The 20,805-nt window shown below is 46.7% G+C and overlaps 1 protein-coding gene across 3 annotated transcripts in view; it reads right to left on the reverse strand.

Annotated features, from left to right (window-relative positions):
• Positions 1–20,805, reverse strand: part of TRPM4 (transient receptor potential cation channel subfamily M member 4) — a 153,526-nt gene that overhangs the window by 25,345 nt on the left and 107,376 nt on the right. For all 3 annotated transcript variants that reach the window (XM_088443039.1, XM_088443040.1, XM_088443038.1), the window contains 2 exons: positions 3,341–3,715; positions 743–871 (listed from right to left, as the gene is read on the reverse strand). In XM_088443039.1, the coding sequence (XP_088299165.1) occupies positions 743–871; positions 3,341–3,715 (504 nt within the window). The remainder of the gene's footprint in view (positions 1–742; positions 872–3,340; positions 3,716–20,805) is intronic.

Raw genomic sequence — 20,805 nt, forward strand, 5'->3', positions numbered from 1 at the left:
ACCAATACCCCAAATCAGCCCCTGGAGCTCCCAGTTTTTAGGGTATGTAGAAAAGATTTTCGAATGCTAAAGGAGTAAAATATTACAGGGTATGTAGTCTTCCATGGAAGGCAATGAGGAAGTGACAGAGGCATTTGACTGGCTGGATTCTTTCGAATCTTCTAAAATGCACAACCCCCACTGCAGATTTAAATTACCCTCCAAACTCAGTCGTTCGTGCTGAAAGACCTGCATGGCTGGTCCCAACAAGTATTGCCCAGCAAAAAATGGTGGCTATCCCATGGGTGGGACAAATACAGGAGCCCTATGAAGCAGTGGGAAGGTTGTGTGAAGGTGGACATATTCTTGAACATTAGACAAACATTTTACCAAGTTCCTTTTTTTCACACATAATGGGGAAGCACAGTGGCTTAGTGGTTAGCATTACTGCCTCTCAGCGATGGGGTTATAGGTTAGATTAGATTACAATCAGTGTGGCATTTGTATGATCTTCCAGTGTTCTGTTCCAGTTATCCACACAGTCCAAAAAAACAAACAAACTGGTAGATTAATTTGCTGCTCTCAAAAGTGGGACCTATGTAAGTGGAAAGCAACTTAGACTGAGCTCTAATGGGGCAGGAACTGATGTGAATGACTACATATTCTCTCTACAGTACTACGTAATATGAGGGCGTTATACGGTATAAGAAATGACAATAATACTGTAACTATGTCACATCTTGCCCATGATCATATGACTCACCATCTCCCAGAAGTAAGTGGCCATGTCTTTGCGGTTTTGTAGAATTGCCCAAATGAAGAGGTCAATCCATGGGGTTGTTGACTTTTTACTTTCATATTTTTGATCCTCACAAGTTGGATAGCCTTTATTCTGTAGACAGAAGAGTTAAAATGATAAAAGTGAGTGGTATCAGTCATGAAAAAATAGAAGCCCATAGGGCTCGTTTAACACTATACAGAATATGTACTATTTCAAATATAGTACTTGAGTGACGTCTCATGCACATGTCTGTATCTAGACAGTGTTATTAAATAAATAATTTTACCAAGTAAAATACAATTAAACAGACACAAAAGATAAAAATACTAATTAAATTCAATTAAATGCCAACATCAACGGTCTCCTCCTCTTGGACTGAGTGTAACAATAAGGACGTACTCAGCATTTAGAAATGGTGGTGGATCACCTTCATCATCAATGCATCATTTGCACCTGGGTCAAGCACCCCAGCAAATGATCCGCTTCCTGACAGTCACATATGTAATCTGCATGAGTCCTTACTGTACCCTGCCAGCACTTGCATGGCTGTTGTTGAATAATTAAGGCAAGTATTGGGGAAAGGTAACAAGAGATCAAATCTGGAGATATCGCAACTATAACCAGAATTCATACAAGTTAGCGCTCAATACCAACTTCAACATACTTTTATATGGGGTCAGTGAGCTGTGGTAATTTACAGAGCTCCAGAAAGCTTAGTTTATTCACCATATTCAGAAGGAGATAGCCTTTGTAGCTTATAGACTACATATTCGTCAGAGAGTGATCTTCGGATCCCTCCCTGACAGCCAATACAGTGCGCATGTGGGGCCGATGGTTGCGTACGTGATAAATCCGAATCCTCCAATAAACGGAGAACGTCATCACTTTACTTTTACTCTGCGCCAGGACAGACTCTTACAGGAGACCCTAATAATTAGCCCAGAAAAGACGTTTATTGTAATAAGTGGGGATAAGCAAGTAGACTACTCAGGCCTAAAAGGCGAAGGGTCTTACATAGACCCCGCAGGTTGTTATGATATTACAGATAGCTCTCTTAAATGTTATCATTTTATCTTATTACTGAGATTAGGGGTAATGTGTGGCCTATCACTGCTCTAGATGGGATAGATCCTAGTGGAAGAAAGGTTGCATTCCTCCAGTGCAGTGTCAGACACTTGTACAGTCTATGCCAAAGCTGAGAGCAAATGGACTTTTGTGGCCTCACTCATGGACCTACATTTGTACACGTGTGCCTAGTTTTGTGACAAGGAAAAGGATCTGTGTGGGCCAAGTTAGTGGCATCTGCATGGGGGCAAATTGCTGCCTCAGTGAATGGGAAGCATTATGTGGACCACAGAGTTCCTTGATAAATGCAGCCACTGTTGCACTGAAGTACTCGTTTTATTTTGCAGTTCAGGAATAATTAAATGAGACAAATTCATGGAGAGAACCCATTTTTTGGGGCGCCCAGTCCTTTCCTCCCCAGGCAAAGGGCCTTAAGTTCTTCATCACTTCTGAGGTCCCAGGGATCGGGGTCTCATCTGTGAGGTTATGATAGGATGTATTCTACTCCTTCCATTTGCAGTCCTGCAGAAGGTGCATTTCTTTGGGCACTTCAACTAAAGTAATAAAAACCTTCATACATACAAAAGGGACATGTAAAAAGGGGTGTGGATCATTAGGTATACAGTAAATAGGTAGACAATGTTTGGGTAGACAATGGAAGTTAGACAGGCTATAGGTCAACAAGGTCTGAAGGTTGACACTCTAAAGGTCAAGTGGTAAGAAGGTCGACGGGTACTGAAGGTCGACATTAGGTCGACACCGAATGGTCTAAACATGGTTTGTTTGCTTTATATCCCTAACCCTCCCCTTGGTGCCTAACCCTTGCCCCTGGTGCCTAACCCTCCCACCTAGTGCCCAACCCTAACCGTCCCTTCTAGTGCCTAACCCTAACCCTCCTGTAAGTGTCTAACCTTAATCGTCCCTCCTGGTGCCTAACCCTAACCATCAGGGTAAGTGCCTAACCCTAACCGTTGGAGTAAGTGCCTAACCCTCCGGGAAGTGCCTTACCCTAAAAAACTGACAGAAAAAAACATTTCTATGTTAACCTAATGACCCTGTCGACCTACTGCCTGTCTAACTTCCATTGTCTACCTTACTGTAGACCTAATGACCGGATACCGTGAAAAAGTCCCCGTGTCACCTGATTCTCATAATTAACTTAAGTTGAAAAGAAAATAGCAAGTATCCTAGCGTGATAGTATTTGGTGCAAAATGTTTACTAATTCCACCCAGCGCTTTTTCCAGAGCATCAGCGCAGACTGCACTTAGCGGGTTCTTTCCAAAGGCCATGAAATAGGCATACACCTTGATCTGTGCTAGGGGGGAGAAGTCGGCCACAAAACAAGACATTAGGGGTCTGCAGATTATACACTTCCAAAATATCCTTAAAACTGTTTTTCTGGATTATGGTGGCCTAGCGCCATAATAAGACACCTCATTTGTTTTCATAGGTTTCTCACTTTTAAGTGCATTAAACTCGAATAGCTATGGTCATTATTTGAGAGCACTACATACACTGGACTGTCGTCTACTGACAGAGCTCTTTAAATTCCCTAGGACGTATGTGTAGAAGGGAGCACAGACATCGCCCATCAGTTCTCGCAGAAGTTTGGCCACTTCATAAAGCTTGAAGTCTCGTCCTTTGCCTATAGTGTCCACCGGCAGGTATTCCTGATGCTGGTATGCTTTGTTAGACTCCCTGCGTTCTTCGTGCTTGCGTTGGAGTAACTGGCAGAGGAGTGTGTTATCCAGTACTGAGCTATATAGCTCTTCCAGCTGCCCATAGGTCAGGTAATCCACAATGTTCAATCCATTGTCAATGAAGAGCTTCACAAAGCTGGGTTTATCGTTCACCAGGGCGTCAGTCATCGTGTCCTCGAGATCACAAGCCTAGAGCCAACACAGAAAGTAGAGTCATCACATTCTACTCTTCATTGCTAAATACAGGGTTCTCGGTTTCTTTCATTATTATACAAGCAAAGTGAGATCAAGACCATCCTTTCAGGGGATGGGTACAGGATGACGGAGCTCGGAATCCCGGCGGTCAGAATCCCGATCAGGTTACAATCTCTAAGTAAGTAACCTTAACCCTAGCCCTCCCCAGTGCCTAAACCAAACCTCCCCTTCTCGCACCCTAAACCTAACCCTTCCCCTTTTGTCTCTAACCCTAACCCTCTCCCTAGTGCCTAACCCTAATCCCGCTAAATTGGGATACCGGTGGTCGGGATGCCGATGCCGGTATTCAGATAAGTGACGGGATTCCAGTGTCAGCATTCTGAACACCGGAATCCCCGCTGTTGGGATTCTGAACGTATCCCCCTTTCAGGATGTTCCTCTATCCACTTTCTTTATTAAATAAAACAAACAATGAGGAACCAAACAAATGCAAATAAGCTGACAAATCAATTAAACAGTCAGAAAGACCAATCTTATTACAGCACTTGCCCATTTATCATTCTATATTTGCGGCTATATAATTTTAAGTAGTTAACCGCAAATATTACGTTTTCCCTGGATGTATGAAGGAGGGACTCCATTCCCGCCGGCAGCCGCAGCCCCCATAGGTTTCTAATGGGGGATGCAATGCTGCCAAATTTACCAACATCCAGAATTAGATGCATTCCGGACACTGGGCCCCGCAACTAACTACATCTGAAGATGGCGTTCACCGCTGTAGCCTATGGGCTACACTGCGCATAATTAGCAGTCAGCGGGACTGCGCATTCACAGCAGCCCCGGCAGCTCTCCAGACACATCGCAGGAATGGGATACTTTCGGAGCCCCTGTCCCTGCATGTGCCGGATGATACATTCCGGTGATACTGTATGATCGCATTTTGCATTGCAAATGCAATCATTAAAAAATGGGCCCCAATGGTCCAGAATTTTCTAGTGCTCTGTAGACGAGAAGGTAAAGCTATAATATCTCTTGCCTAGTGCCAACATCCAACATCAAATTAAATGGAGCAACTGCACTAAGGGGCAAATTTACCTTTAGCAGCCCCGATCCTAGCAACATTTTTTGTAATCACCAAATATAATGTAACAGGGAACGGTCATGTCCTAACGGTGGGGGGAGAGGACAGAAGCAAGGCTGTGACTGGAAGTCAGGCAGCCAGTGAGAGCTGTGAGGGGAAGGAGGGGGCTGAGCCTCTCTATCTCTCTACAGCGCCTGTGCTAGACTGAGGGGTCTATTTACTAAGCTGTGTTAGGAGATATAGTGAACGGTGATAAGGTACCAGCCAATCAGCTCCTAACTGACATTTTTCAAACACAGCCTGTGACATGGCAGTTAGGAGCTGATTGGCTGGTACCTTATCACCGTTCACTTTATCTCCTAACACAGATTAGTAATTAGACCCCTGAAACTTTAGGTTATTATAGAATACATTATCACCATTGACAACCTCCTTCTGTATTTGGCGAAGCATAATAAGGCAAGTCTTAAAACTGCGAGGGCTATGACCAGCAATAACAATGTTACTATTCTCAGTAAACCCTTTATTTAATTAGGGAAAGTTACAATAAGCTCTATTGCAGACCATTTGCTATTTCGTAAATGTGTCCCTAGGATACTTTCTGCTTCAGACATACGGCACCTAAGTGACTCAACACAAGTTTACCCCAAAAATGCTAAAAAAAATAAAATAAATTACAACCGTGCTCTGAAGAAAGTAGCTCATTTGCATAATATGGCAGTGTTCAGTGAGCAACTTCTGATTGTTTAAGCATACAGGCTGGTTTTGCACCAGACAGGGCAGTGCAGTTTACGTTTGTTTACAAGATTTTCTTCAGGTTTAGCTTACCTGTAAGACATTCCATTTCGAACTGCTGAGTTTACTGCGGATTCAGAGATGGACTCAATTCCGATGTTTTTGCAAATGGAGCGCTATTTTGCCACTGAGCATGGGTCTGAGACACACACTGTGACAATGTGCCGAGGTACATTACCGTAGTTGCACGCTGCAAGCCTTTCTTCGCAGTGTGATTGACAGGTAGGGAGCTTTGAGGGGAGGCAACGAGGAGTGTCGGCTAATAACTAGGGATGTGCAGGCTCGGATTAGTTCAGATTTTCCCGCCAAAAAAACGAGTCTCAGAAAAAGGTAAAACGTCATCTTTCATGGACAAACATCATTATTCCTGGACAAAAGTCAATGAAAGATGATGTTTGTCCATGAAAGATTATGTTTTGCCTCTTTCTGAGACCCGATTTTTGGCATGAAAAATGTGAATTTGGCGTGAAAATCCGTACTAATCCGAGCCTGCACATCCCTACTAACAACCCAGGCGTGTCTTGGCCATTTCAGGGGTGTGTAACATCCTGCGTCTTCAATCTCGTACACAGGAAACAGGGCTCTGGCACCTCAGTTACAGCGGCCAGTATTAGTGACCACAGGCTCACTGAAGGAGTCGGTGTTTGCATGATCTGCGTCCGATGCTGCATATGTGTGCGTAGTTGCCGGCAGCTACGATGACTCTGAGGGGCGTCTCAGTATAAGTCCCGGCGGCTGTATCATTAGCATATTTCCGCAAATTTTCAGTTGGAAAAAAAATAAATAAAAAATGGCAGCTGCGGCAGCAATAGCGTATAACTCTGCATCAGGCGAGACATCCTCTATACCTACAAGCCAAATAGTGCATGGGAAAACACCAAGCCAGCGCCAGGCCCCCCTGAAAGCTAGTCCAGCAAGGATGCATGAGCAGAGACGGCTCTACCATTAGGCAGCTACCTAGAGCGCCGGGGTCTGGGGGGTGCCACTGAGTCTGCCTATCACAAAACCAAGGATGTCTCTGAAAGAAACCTACCGCCAGCACCGTGCATGAGGAGGTGTCGCTGTCCTAAGTATTGGGAGTTAATGCTTCATAAACAAGTCACTGAACTCACGGCCCTCTCTCCTATACCTCCTCAGTCACCACACTGACAGGGAAAAAGAGATGATTGCCAAAGACTAACTAACAAAAAAAAGGTCAACTAAACAAACAACAACAACAAAATCTGTGCTGCCCCATGAACAATCCGTTCCTGGACATGAACCTAGTTTGCCTATGTGACAGGAGAGGTAAATGATACTATACCTAACCCTCCACCCCCCTAACCTACCCTTAGGGGTACTTAACCCTAATCTCTCCCCCTAGTGCCTAACCCCCCCCCGTAGGTACCTATCCCCCATTCTCGCAGCCAACCTAACCCTCCCAAGGGGGTGCCTAACCCTAACCTCCCCCCGAGGGTGCCTAACCCTAAGCCACCCTAACCATCTCCCCCTAGGCCCCCCTAACTTAACACCCCCCCCATCCCTTCGGCTGTGCACGCCCGGCTTTCCTTCGTTCGGTATGCCAGGCATCGGGCTCCGCGTCGAGAATTTGATGCCTATCATTAGTCCCCTGTCGAGATTGCACAGTCGGGAAGCCGGGGGTCGGCATTTCGACCATCGGCTTCCTGACTGCATACCGATATGGTATATACAGTACTTTGCATTTCAAGACAGAGACTAGGAAAATTAGGGCCTGAAAGGAAGATGGGGAAGTGCACAAAGAAGGTCGTATGCAGGGGACTATAGTAATCATAGTGATAATGCAGGAGACTATAGTAATCATAGTGATAATGCAGGAGACTATAGTAATCATAGTGATATAGGGCTCTATTTACTACAATCCGCATATTGAATGCGGATTGTAGTGTGATATTACCGAGTGAATTCGCAATGTGAATTCAGGCAATATCACAGGGATTTACTATAAATCCCTTGCAGGGACAGAGCTTGCGATAAAGCTCTGTCCCTGCGGATCCCATCCGCACTCTAGTCGTGGTATTTTCGGAAAAAATACCGCAACTAAGAGCCCGCGCATGTGCTGACCCACCGTCGCTGCTACCCCCCACCAACGCTAAGCCCCGCCCTCCGCGTCGCGGACCCCGCGACACACCCTCCCCCCCTTCAATACACTTACCTGTATCCTCCTGGCCTCCGGTGATCTTCTCCGGGCTTCCCGATCAGGTGATCTCCCATACTGCACTGGGACCCGATCACCAGATGACCGGACCGCAATGCACTATGGGAGACCAGCTGACCTGAGAGGAGCCATCACCGGAGACCCGATCACCGGTCCCTGGATTCAGGTAAGTAAAAAAAAAATGTTTCAATTTTTTTTTCTTTTTTTTTACAGCAATCAGCTTGCGGTCTGTTTAGACCACACAACTGATTACTGGTACCGGCTCCCGCCTCTGCTCTCCTCGTTAGAGCAGAGTGGGAGCCTGGTAACCGGGGGAGACCCTGGATAACGCCACCTCCAGGCGTTATTATCACAGGGCTTCCCCCGGTATTTTTTTTACAATTTATTTTTAGTAACTCTGGTCGGATCACATTTCCCATTACAATTATGGGAAATGTGATCTGCTTTACTAAAAATAAGTGATACTAGGGGTTGGAGTAGAATTTTACTAATTCTACTCCAATTGCCCTGTAATAACTGCAGGTGAAACTAAAATAATGTGAAAAGGGTGTGAAAACACTTTATTTTAGTAAAAATAATGTTAATAAATAGAGCCCATAGTCATAATGCTGGAGACTATAGTAATCAGTGATATAGTGATAATGCAGGAGACTATAGTAATCATAGTGATAATGCAGGAGACTATAGTAATCATAGTGATATAGTGATAATGCAGGAGACTATAGTAATCATCAGGGCTGTAACTAGGGTAGTGCGACCAGTGCCATGGCACAGGGCACCGCAGGGCAGGGGGCGCTGTTTGGGCCTGTCAATTTTCCTGTTTATTATCATTGTCACTTGTAGCTTCCTTTTCTTTTATCCCCAGCATCTCCTGGCCTCCCATATCTCTTCACTGGCCCTTCCCCATGAGCCCATGGCCCTTTTTCAGGTGCACTATCTTATGTTCCTATTTCAAAAATGCGGGGGAGTGGCGCCAATGCTCTCTCTGGCACAGGGCACCAAAAAGTCTAGTTACGGCTCTGGTAATCATAGTGATAATGCAGGAGACTATAGTAATCATAGTAATATAGTGATAATGCAGGAGACTATAGTAATCATAGTAATATAGTGATAATGCAGGAGACTATAGTAATCATGGTAATATAGTGATAATGCAGGAGACTATAGTAATCATGGTAATATAGTGATAATGCAGGAGACTATAGTAATCATAGTAATATAGTGATATGCAGGAGACTATAGTAATCATGGTAATATAGTGATAATGCAGGAGACTATAGTAATCATGGTAATATAGTGATAACGCAGGAGACTATAGTAATCATAGTGATATAGAGATAATGCAGGAGACTATAGTAATCATAGTGATATAGTGATAATGCAGGAGACTATAGTAATCATAGTGATATAGTGATAATGCTGGAGACTATAGTAATCAGTGATATAGTGATAATGCAGGAGACTATAGTAATCATAGTGATAATGCAGGAGACTATAGTAATCATAGTGATATAGTGATAATGCAGGAGACTATAGTAATCATAGTAATATAGTGATCATGCAGGAGACTATAGTAATCATAGTAATTGTAACGGGGAGAGCAGAGCCGGGAGTCAGTCCCTGTAATCAGCTGTGTGGTCTAAACAGACCGCAAGCTGATTACTGTAAAAAAAAGAAGAAAAAAAAAATAAAAATAAAAAAAATACTTACCTGACTCCAGGGACCGGTGATCGGGCCTTTAGTGATGACTCCCCTCCGGTCAGCTGGTCTCCCACAGTGCACTGCTGCCCGGTCATCAGGTGATCGGGCCCCAGTGCAGTATGGGAGATCACCTGACTGGAGGAATGGAGAACATCACCGGAGGCCTGGAGCATGCAGGTAAGTGTAAGTAAGGGAGAGGGGGGTCGCGGGGGGAACGCGATCGCGGGGGGCGGGGCTTAGCGCCGGGGGGGGGGGGTAGCAGCAGCGACCGGTCGGCGCATGCGTGGGCACTTAATCACGGTATTTTTTGTGAAAATACCGTGATAAGGCTCCGAAGGGGATTTGCAGGGACAGAGCTTTATCACAAGCTCTGTCCCTGCAAGGGATTTGTAGTAAATCCCTGTGATATTGCCTGAATTCGCAATGCGAATTCACTCGGTAATATCACACTACAATCTGCATTCAATATGCGGATTGTAGTAAATAGAGCCCTTAGGGATAATGCAGGAGACTATATTAATCATAGCAATATAGTGATAATGCAGGAGACTATAGTAATCATAGTAATAGTGTGATAATGCAGGAGACTATAGTAATCATGGAAATATAGTGATAATGCAGGAGACTATAGTAATCATGGTAATATAGTGATAATGCAGGAGACTATAGTAATATAGTGATAATGCAGGAGACTATAGTAATATAGTGATAATGCAGGAGACTATAGTAATCATAGTAATATAGTGATAATGCAGGAGACTATAGTAATCATAATAATATAGTGATAATGCAGGAGACTATAGTAAACAGTGATATAGTGATAATGCAGGAGACTATAGTAATCATAGTAATATAGTGATAATGCAGGAGACTATAGTAATCATAGTGATATAGTGATAATGCAGGAGACTATAGTAATCATAGTGATAATGCAGGAGACTATAGTAATCATAGTGATATAGTGATAATGCAGGAGACTATAGTAAACATAGTGATATAGTGATAATGCAGGAGACTATAGTAATCATAGTAATATAGTGATAATGCAGGAGACTATAGTAATCATAGTAATATAGTGATAATGCAGGAGACTATAGTAATCATAGTAATATAGTGATAATGCAGGAGACTATAGTAATCATAGTAATATAGTGATAATGCAGGAGACTATAGTAATCATAGTAATATAGTGATAATGCAGTAGAGAGAGAGATAGAGTCTGGTCTGTGTCATTATAGTAGAAAATATGAACATATTCCTTTAATCAGCCAGGCAGGAAACTACAACAGTCAGTATAATCTGTATGCAGAACTAAAAATGAAAGTGTCAGACAAAAGAATGTTTCCACCCTCACAGCCCTGGCAGAATTGTGCTGTTTCTGTGCAATGATGATAAATTGTGCTGGAATTGCTTATTTTAAAGAGTCTATTTTAGATCAGGTTTATTCAGTTCATATAGAAGTAAATTCTAAAGTATTTTTAAAAAGTTAAAGGTTTGGTTCAATATTCATATATACCCACAAAGGAATGTGAGAGATGAGTGAGGAAAGGGAGTAGCCCTGCAATGGGGAATGAAGGCTGGAAGTCTGACTACATTCTATTCCATCACGTGTATCCCCGGTTCTTTAAACAGGAAAAATAACAATGTTGAAAGAATAGAATATGGAGAGTATAAATACTCTCTATATAAAGACGTGGGAAACAGCCAGCCAAAAGAAGTTATCAAATGATAGAAGAGCTGAAGGTTAGAGATAGGAATGAGGGGGTTAGAGCTAGGAATGAGGGGGTTAGAGATAGGAATGAGGGGGTTAGAGGGAGGAATGAGGGGGTTAGAGGGAGGAATGAGGGGGATAGAGGGAGGAAGCAGAGGGGTAAGAGGGAAGAAAACATACAGGAATAGTGAGGAAAGAAGAGGGGTAGAAGGAATAAAGCAGAAGTGTATAGTGGGGAAAAGTAGACAGGAGAAAGGATAGGGGTATAGAGGAAAGAGGCATAGAGGGGAGGAATGCAGAGGCATATATGGGAGGAATGCAGAGGTACAGAGGGGAGGAATGCAGAGGCACAGGGGGGAGGAATGCAGAGGCACAGGGGGTAGAGAGGAAAGAGGCATAGAGGGGAGGAATGCAGAGGTACAGAGGGGAGGAATGCAGAGGCACAGGGGGAGGAATGCAGAGGCACAGGGGGGAGGAATGCAGAGGCACAGGGGGGAGGAAAGAGGCATATATGGGAGGAATGCAGAGGTACAGAGGGGAGGAATGCAGAGGCATAGAGGGGAGGAAAGAGGCATATATGGGAGGAATGCAGAGGTACAGAGGGGAGGAATACAGAGGCATAGAGGGGAGGAAAGCAGAGGCATATAGGAGGAATGTAGAGGCTCAGAGGGGAAGAATGAAGAGGCAAAGAGGTGAGGAATGCAGAGGCATAGAGGAGGAATGCAGAGGCATAGAGGGGGAATGCAGAGGCACAGAGGGGGAATGCAGAGGCACAGAGGGGGAATGCAGAGGCACAGAGGGGGGATGCAGAGGCATAGAGGGGAGGAATACAGAGGCATAGAGGAGGAATGCAGAGACACAGAGGGGAAGAATGCAGAGGCATAGAGGGGAGGAAAGCAGAGGCACAGGGGGGAGGAATGCAGAGGCATAGAGGGGAGGAAAGCAGAGGCATAGAGGGGAAGAATGAAGAGGCATAGAGGTGAGGAATGCAGAGGCATAGAGGGGGAATGCAGAGGCATAGAGGGGGAATGCAGAGGCATAGAGGGGAGGAATGCAGAGGCACAGAGGGGAGGAATGCAGAGGCACAGAGGGGAGGAATGCAGAGGCACAGGAGGGGAGGAATGCAGAGGCACAGGAGGGGAGGAATGCAGAGGCACAGGAGGGGAGGAATGCAGAGGCACAGGAGGGGAGGAATGCAGAGGCACAGGAGGGGAGGAATGCAGAGGCACAGGAGGGGAGGAATGCAGAGGCACAGGAGGGGAGGAATGCAGAGGCACAGGAGGGGAGGAATGCAGAGGCACAGGAGGGGAGGAATGCAGAGGCACAGGAGGGGAGGAATGCAGAGGCACAGGAGGGGAGGAATGCAGAGGCACAGGAGGGGAGGAATGCAGAGGCACAGGAGGGGAGGAATGCAGAGGCACAGAGGGGAGGAATGCAGAGGCACAGAGGGGAGGAATGCAGAGGCACAGAGGGAAGGGGAGAGAGAGAGATGAAAACAGAGGGAGTTAGACATAAGGGTAGAGGGTGGAAAACAGAGACGTAGATTAATTAAAACAGAAGGGTAGCGATCAGCATGGTCTCCAAAAACAAGAATCTCTCACCCAAATTGACAAACTCTTCATCAAACTTCAAAACCTGGAATCACAACATAAACTATCCCCTGATCCTTCTATTTTAACTCCGAGTGACTAGGTCCAAATTAGATTTGCTTGTTTTGTTTCCAAACGCGGCCAAACACCTTAAATGGCTTTGCCAATCCTTTTATGAGAAAGGGGATAAGGCCGATAAAATTACTACTTCGATCTGCTCGGACCCATAAAAATATTATCGCGATCCGTGATTCTCACCACCAGCAGATTTACGATCCTGTGGCCATTAGAAATGCCTTTCAATCCTACTACTCGGATCTGTATAATCTCCCCCCCTCACCAGCTACTCCATCTCTTATATCTCATTCTAACATGATTTCTGATTTTCTTGTTAGTTCCAAATTGCCCAAGTTATCTTCGAATGTGCTATAGAACTCCTTAATCTCAAAAAAATGACAAATCCCCAGGTCCTGACGGATTTACGGCGGCTTATTATAAAAAATTCTCAGATCTGCTCGTTCCTCATCTTCATATTCTCTTTAATAAGGTTCTTCAAGGTGACCCTTTCCCTTCTGAAATGTTGGAAGCTAGAATTGTGGTGATTCACAAAGAAGGCAAAGACCCACTTAACTGTGCTAGCTATAGGCCTATGTCCCTCCTTAATTTAGATTTGAAAATATTTGCTAAAATTCTGGCGAACCGCCTCAATCCATTTCTCTCCTGATTCACCAGGCGAGGGATAACGCCAGACGTGCTATAGATCTTATTCATATTTCGAACTCCAGGAGATCCCCTACTATTTTACTCTCTCTCGATGCTGAAAAGCATTTGATAGGATCTCCTGGGATTTCATGAAAGCCGCTCTTGAAGCCTATGGCATGTCTGGTGAATTTCTCATTGGTCTCCTGGCACTATACTCCACCACCTCTGCTACAGTCCTGATTAATGGTGTTCCCTCTGGCCCAGTCACTATTAGTAATGGCACAAGACAGGGCTGCACTCTATCCCCCTTGGTGTTTGCCCTTATAATTGAACCACTGGCCTCCGACATTAGAGCCCACCCTGATATTCGGGGGACCCAAGTAGGTACTTTGGAGCCTAAGATTTCTCTCTTAGCGGACGATATCCTACTATCCCTGACCCAACCGACAATTTCTCTCCCCAACCTTTTTTCTGTTCTTCGGTCCTATAGCACTGTCTCTGGGTATAAAATTAATTACGCCAAATCGCAGGCCATGCTGCTCCATGTTTCCCCACGGGATGCTGAAACCCTCCGAACTATTTTTATTTTAAGTGGCAACCCAAAAAGATCAAGTACCTGGGGATTTACTTAACTTCCCACTATGATTCTCTTTTTCGTGAAAATTTTCCACCTCTCCTATCCAAATTACAGGCCGAGTTAAACTCCTGGAATTGCCTTACTATCTCGTGGTTGGGTAGGATCATAGCTGTTAAAATGAATATTATACCAAAATGGCTATCTTTTCCAGACTCTCCCCATAACTGTTCCTGCTGTATTTCTAAATAATATTCAAAAGGCCCTTGTTCATTTTGTTTGGAATCACAGACCCCCGAGAATTGCAGCTAAAGTTTTGGAAAGGTCGGTTGAGGGAGGTGGGAGAGGCCTCCCTAATGTTAAACTTTATTATCTCGCCTCCCGTTTTTCTCATATTGTTGCTTCATACTCTCCCCCAGGTTCTACCTCATGGTTGGACATTGAATTGGCCTATATTACTCTTCCAGACTTAACTTCTTTGTGGGGCACAAAGAACACAGCACACCGACCTTCAGCAGCCAAATTACTTCCTACTATCAAATTTAACTTCAAACTCTGGGATCTTTATTCACATAAAATGAATCTTACTTCTCCAGCATCCCCTCTAACTCCTATCTGGTATAACCCCCTGTCTGTTCTCTCCTGGTTCCTCCACTTTGAGGTCCCATAATTGGATTAATGCAGGGCTTAGATTCCCCACTGATTTTTCTGACCAGGGTCAATGGTTATCCCTGTCAACACTACAACAAAAAATCCCATCCCAGACGCTTACTCCTTTCAAATTTTTTCAAATTCGCCATTTCTTACAATTATTACCTCCACTATCTGTCCTCCGAGCCCTCACCCCTTTTGAAAAACTTTGTAGGCATTACCCCTTATCTAAAGGTCTAATTTCCAAAATGTATGCTTTTCTTTTAGATGCTACCCTTCCCTCTCTTAGACCTCACAAAACTGCTTGGGATCAAGATCTTGGATCTCCTCCGAATGATGAGGCTTGGGGTGACATAAGACTAGGGATAGCCAAAAGTTCTATTGCAACCAAAATCAAAGAGACTGCATATAAAATGTATTATAGGAGGTATTATTCTCCTGAAAGACTTCATGGAATGTTCTCATCTTCTTCACCCGATTGTTGGCGGGGCTGTGGCTGAAGGGGCACTATGATCCATATCTGGTGGACCTGTCCAATTATTGTCCCCTTCTGGGACTCTATTCATGGACTACTAAATTTCTTTCTGGAAGCTCCAATCTCAAAAGATCCGTGGATATTTTTATTGTGCTATCCACCCCCAAATATTGGCAAATTTTCTAAGAAATTGGCTGCACATATTCTAGCAGCAGCAAAATCCCTTATCGCTCTAAACTGGAAAAAAAACCTCCCCACCACTCCTCTATGTACTTAAGAGTCAGATTTGGTATGTTGCGACCATGGAGGAGAGAACTTATTACCTCCATGATCGAGGACATGTTTTTTCTCAAGTTTGAGCTCTCTGGCTGATTGCCGAGCACAGTCCCCATCTTTCTTCCGCACACTCTGTACGGGGACCCATGGGCAACGACTGATGTTTACCGTCCAGATGATGTTTGATATTGGTTCTTTGGAAGATGTGTCGTCTTCTCTGCCCCCCCTCCTACTTCCTCCTCTCCTACCCTCTGTTTTCCCCTCTCTTTTCTACCAAATAATTTGAGTAGTTTTTTTTTTTTCTCCTTTGTTTAGTATTGTTTATAAAATTTGGTCTGTATTGGGTCTTTCTGACCCTTTTTTTATGTACTAAATTGTATTCTGATTGATCATCTAAAATAAAGAATTATAAAAACAAAACAAAAGGGTAGCATGAGAAGCAGGACCGGTGCTACCATTAGGCAGCTGCCTAGGGGTGCCAGCCACTGGAGGGCGCTGCACACTGCCGATAACCGTAACATACATAACATTGTGTGCTATGTCTGTGGTGACGGTTTAGTGGTGGCTGCAGCACTTATCTACCCATCCACGGCCATCACTGTCAGACACTATGACAGTGTACATCGGCAGTACTGCACACTGATCCCCTCTCCCTGCACCATCTGCTGGCTGCCTGTCATCAGCGCTGATGTGCACTTGTTTTCAAACCCTGTAGTGCCCCTGAACTCCTCCATCGTTCCCTTAGCTGCTCCTCTTCCTTTCAGAGACGAGTAGCAGGTGTGCCACCGAGGCCGAAAAGAGACTTAGGCCCGTATATAAATTGCAAGCCAAAGGCCGGAGAAGGATAAAAGAGAGAGAAGAAAGTCCGGAACACACAAGAATCACATTCTCACACAGAAGGAGACGGAAAACTGGTGACCAGAGCGAAGCCCATCTGAAACACAGTCAGGGTGGGTGCCCTGTGGGCCCTATGGACTTCGGAGAAAGAGATAACAAAGGTATGTTCTTACCATATCTCTAATTTTCTACTTCAGGGTCCATAGGGGTCCACAGGGTGATCTTGGGGATGTCCTAAAGCAGTACCTTCAAGGGTGGGGATGCTCCTGTGCAGAGAGGAGAATACGCCGGCAAAAGGAAGCATCCTGAGAGGCAAATGTATCAAATGCATAAAACCTCAGAAAGGTCTGGACAGAAGACCATGTGGCTGCCTTACAAAGCTGAACAGCAAAGGCACTACGGCGTGCTGCCCACGAAGGACCCACAGACCGAGTAGAATGAGCAGTAACAGAGGATGGTACTGGAAGGCCCTCATGAATGTAAGCCTCAGAGATCGCCATGCGAAGCCACCTAGCCAAAGTTTGATTATTGGCTGGCCATCCCTTCTTGTGGAATCCATAACCACAGAGCCGGAAAAACCCTTGGACCTTAAGTGGGATGTCTCCAGAGCCACGCCGTCAAAGCCAGATGGCCCAGGTCCGGGTAAAGGCAAGGACCTTAAGACAACAGGTCCGGACGTTGAGGCAACAGCAACGGAGTGTCGATGGAGAGACTCTGAAGATCTGAGTACCAGTGACGTCTGGGCCACACTGGAACCACCAGGAGGACAGTGCCTCTTTCTTGTTTGAATTTCCGAAGTACTCGAGGAAGAAGGGAGATTGGAGGGAACAGGTACGCAAACAGGAAGGTCCACTTGACTGACAGAGCGTCTACCAAGAGAGCCTTGGTGTCTCTTGTCCTGGACCCGTACAGAGGCAGTTTGTGATTTTGTCGAGAGGCCATGAGGTCCACGTCCGGAAGGCCCCACCTGTCCACTAGGAGCTGAAACACTTCTTGGTGAAGAGACCATTTCTCAGGATGCACGTCGTGACAGCTGAGGAAGTCCGCTTCCCAATTGAGTACTCCTGGAATGAACACTGCCGATTTGTCTGGGAGATGACCTTCCACCCATGTCAGAATGTGAACTATGAGTCTGGTTTGTTGCAGGGCCTTGAAGACTGCCCAAAGTTCCAATAAGTTGGTTGACAGAGCAGACTACTCTGCTGTCCACCGATGTGGACCCGTCACTGCGCCCCAACCCCGGAGACTGGCGTCCATCGTCAAGTGGACCCAGTCTGGACGTCTCGCACTCCAAGCTTGTTTCTAAGGCCTGGAAGTCTTCTTGGAGATTGACCGCCTAGGAAAGGACTGCCTGAAGGCCTGATTCAGACCAGCTCACGAGCGCACAGTGCTTGCAAGCGGGCCAATGGTCCCCGACTGCGCATGCGCCGTCTCCAGCGTGCGCGAGACCCGTACTGCGACGGCAGCTCCATCGCAATGGGTCTCGCTACAAGACGGGGCGGCTGTCGATGCTGATTGACAGCTCACCTCGTTTTGTAGGCGGGGAGGGGGGTGGCTGCACAAACACAGGCGTTCCCTTAGGAACGCCTGGTGTTTGTGGGCAGCCCTACTGTCATCCCTCGTGATGTCAGGAGTGGACTTCCTGCTCTATTAGAGCAGGAAGTCCACTCGGGCTTGGGAGAGCTGAGACCCTACCACAGGGTCTCCTCGCAAGCCCGATGGTCGCGATTATGGTCACCCGCAGCTTAACGAGCAGCCTGGAGGGCGAAAAAAAATACAAAATCCCCGCCCTGATTCAGAGCGAGTGCTCACAAAAAGCGAGCGGCTCTGAATCAGGACCTGAGTTTTAACAGTACCTGGGGCCAGATAGGTCCGAAAGGACGAGGTCCGAGACCCCGAGGGAGCAGAAGGCAGACAAGCTGACAGCTACTGCCAATGTATCCACAATTTTATCCAAATCAGGGCCAAACAAAACTTTACCATTATAAAGTAAACACTATTAGCCCTTCTTGGAGACCGCATCTGCCCTCCAAGAGCGTAGCCACAGGGAGCGGCGAACTGCAATGGCCGCAGTGGAAATCCTAGCATTCAACAAGCTGACATCCAAAGCAGCCTCATTAATATAGGTAGTTGAATCTCGGGGGTTGCCCACTAGATTCAACTGTTCCCTGGTAGCATCTGAAGACAAGGAGGTTTCCAGGGTGTTAGCCCAACACTTCATAGCCTGAGCCACCCAGCAGATAGCCATGGCCGTTCTGAACGCGGCACCTGAAAGGGAATAAATGGACTTCAGGCAAACCTCCACCTTCCCATCTGTGGTATCCTTCAGAGATAACATGGAAGGCATAGGGAGAGTCGCGCTTTTAACCAAGCGCGTCACATGAGAATCCACCGCTGGCGAGGTTTCACATTTAGTAAAATAGTCTTCAGCAAAAGAATAAGCATAAGCCAGACGTTTCTGTGGCTTGTAACGCTTTCCAGGTGTTTTCCATGCCACCTCCAGGTGGTCCACCAGCTGGTCAGACAACGGGAATATGGCCGTGGTCCCCTTCACATCCTTAAAAAAGGCATGTTTGGACTTAGGTGCTGGAGGTTCATCCTCCTCTATGACCAAGGCTGCCCTGACGGCTTGTATCAGACGCGGAATATACATTTTTGACCTAGGCTCCACCTCCAATGTAGCAGATTCAGTGTCAGAGTCATCCGGGAGCACCCCATCATCATACAGGGTAGATTGAGAAGACGGCAAAAATCTTTTAGCCGGTCTACTCTGGGGCGCCTTCCCCTGCCACACCTCTGCCATATTCTGCAACGCATTGGGAATCGTATTAACCCACGGGGGAGATAATACCTAATTGGTTGCAGTTGGCTGAAGCCGGCTCTGAGAGGGCATAAGCTGCTGCTGTGTGAACCCCAGCGGGGAAAACCCTGGAGGGACAGCTAAACTTCCCGCAATGACCGTTGGTGCTTGCGCAAAGCACGCCCAAGGGGGCTCCTGCGGAGTGGCTGAGACCGTAGAGGGACCTCGAATGGTAGAGCACTTCAAACATAACCCCTCAAGGACCATGTTTCCCACCCCTAATCCATACTTGCCGACAATCAGCTCCAGCCTTCCAGGAGGGAGCTGATTGTCGGCTAACAGCGGGGGGTGGGGCCGGCGATTGACATGACATTGGGGGTGGAGCCGGGGGTGGGGCCGACCATTGCTGTCACATTGGGGGCGGAACCGGGCTGCGTGATCGCATCATCGTGGCCCCGCCCTCTCTTCACAATGCCGTTATTTTTGGCATTGTGAAGCAGGGGGTGGGGCCACGATTACGTGATTCGGAGCGAATCGCGTTTACCCCCCCCGCTGCAGGGGCTTCTAGTTTTTTCAGAGGGGAGTTGGGAGTGTCGCAGGCTTCCGGGAGACTTGCTCGCCTTTCCAAGGGGCAAATCGGTAGGCTCCCGGCCAAATCGGGAGGGTAGGCAAGCCTGCCCTAATCCCGCTGTACACTTTTTGCATAGCAGCAGGGCGGGAGCCAAACTTGGCATATCACTCTCACTACCAGACATGGTGGAGAGGATACTTGTATACTGTATGTGACCCACCACACAGGACAACAACCTGTGAGGCTGCACCCCGACAACACTTGTATCAGGGCTCAATGAGAAAAAAGACACAGGGAAAGTAAAATTGCTGACAGAAGAAAGTGAAACTCAGACAGACAGCGCTAGCATAAAGTCACATACAATGCAGAATAAATAACACCTGTACTTAATGACACTACTAATCAACTACACAGACTTAGCGTCAGGTAGGATGTAGTGCTATATACACTGACCACACTTCTTGGAGAAGGGGTATGTAGGGGGACACGGGCTCCACACCGCCTGTGTGATCTGTGACGCAGCCAAGGAGAAAATGGCAGCCGGAGACCTCTAAGGGGGCGGACCCGGGGGAGGAGAGCTGACACAACCCAGCCAGACCGCGGTGGAAAGGCGTGCTGTGCAGCGGGGAGGAGCCAGCTGTTGAACAGAGAAGGCAGCCTCCCCTGGCCAGCGTTTATCCCTTGGGACGCTGGAGCATTTCCAATATCACTACAGCCCGCTGTCCCTGGTGGTCTAGTGGAAGCGCAGGACTCAGTGCCTGGCTCCACAAACTGTCATCCCCAGCCCTAAGGGAAAAAGGACTGCGTCCCAGCGGGTCACCACCGCGGCGACCCGCTGCTTACCTTGATCCCCGTAGCGCCCGGCCACAGTCCAGGGATCCTCCAGTGTCCCTGCTAGCCAAGACCCCGGTGACAGAGCGGCAGCGCGGATGTCCCCTGGACTGTCCGCTGTGAAGAAGTGAAGAACTTCTTGCTTGAAAATCTTCAGGGGCTGGAACAGCCCCGCTGCGTTTATCTGATCCGACTCTTGCCGGGCACCCAACGAATCTGAGGTGCCTCTGGCCCGGGGGCGGGGTATGGAGGGAGACCCAATTGCATCCTGGGAGAAAAATTTACTACAGAAGGTGCCCGGATGACTCTGCATC

Source organism: Taudactylus pleione, unplaced genomic scaffold (genome assembly GCF_031769625.1).
Source record: "Taudactylus pleione unplaced genomic scaffold, aTauple2 ptg000324l, whole genome shotgun sequence".
Lineage (NCBI taxonomy): Eukaryota > Metazoa > Chordata > Amphibia > Anura > Myobatrachidae > Taudactylus > Taudactylus pleione.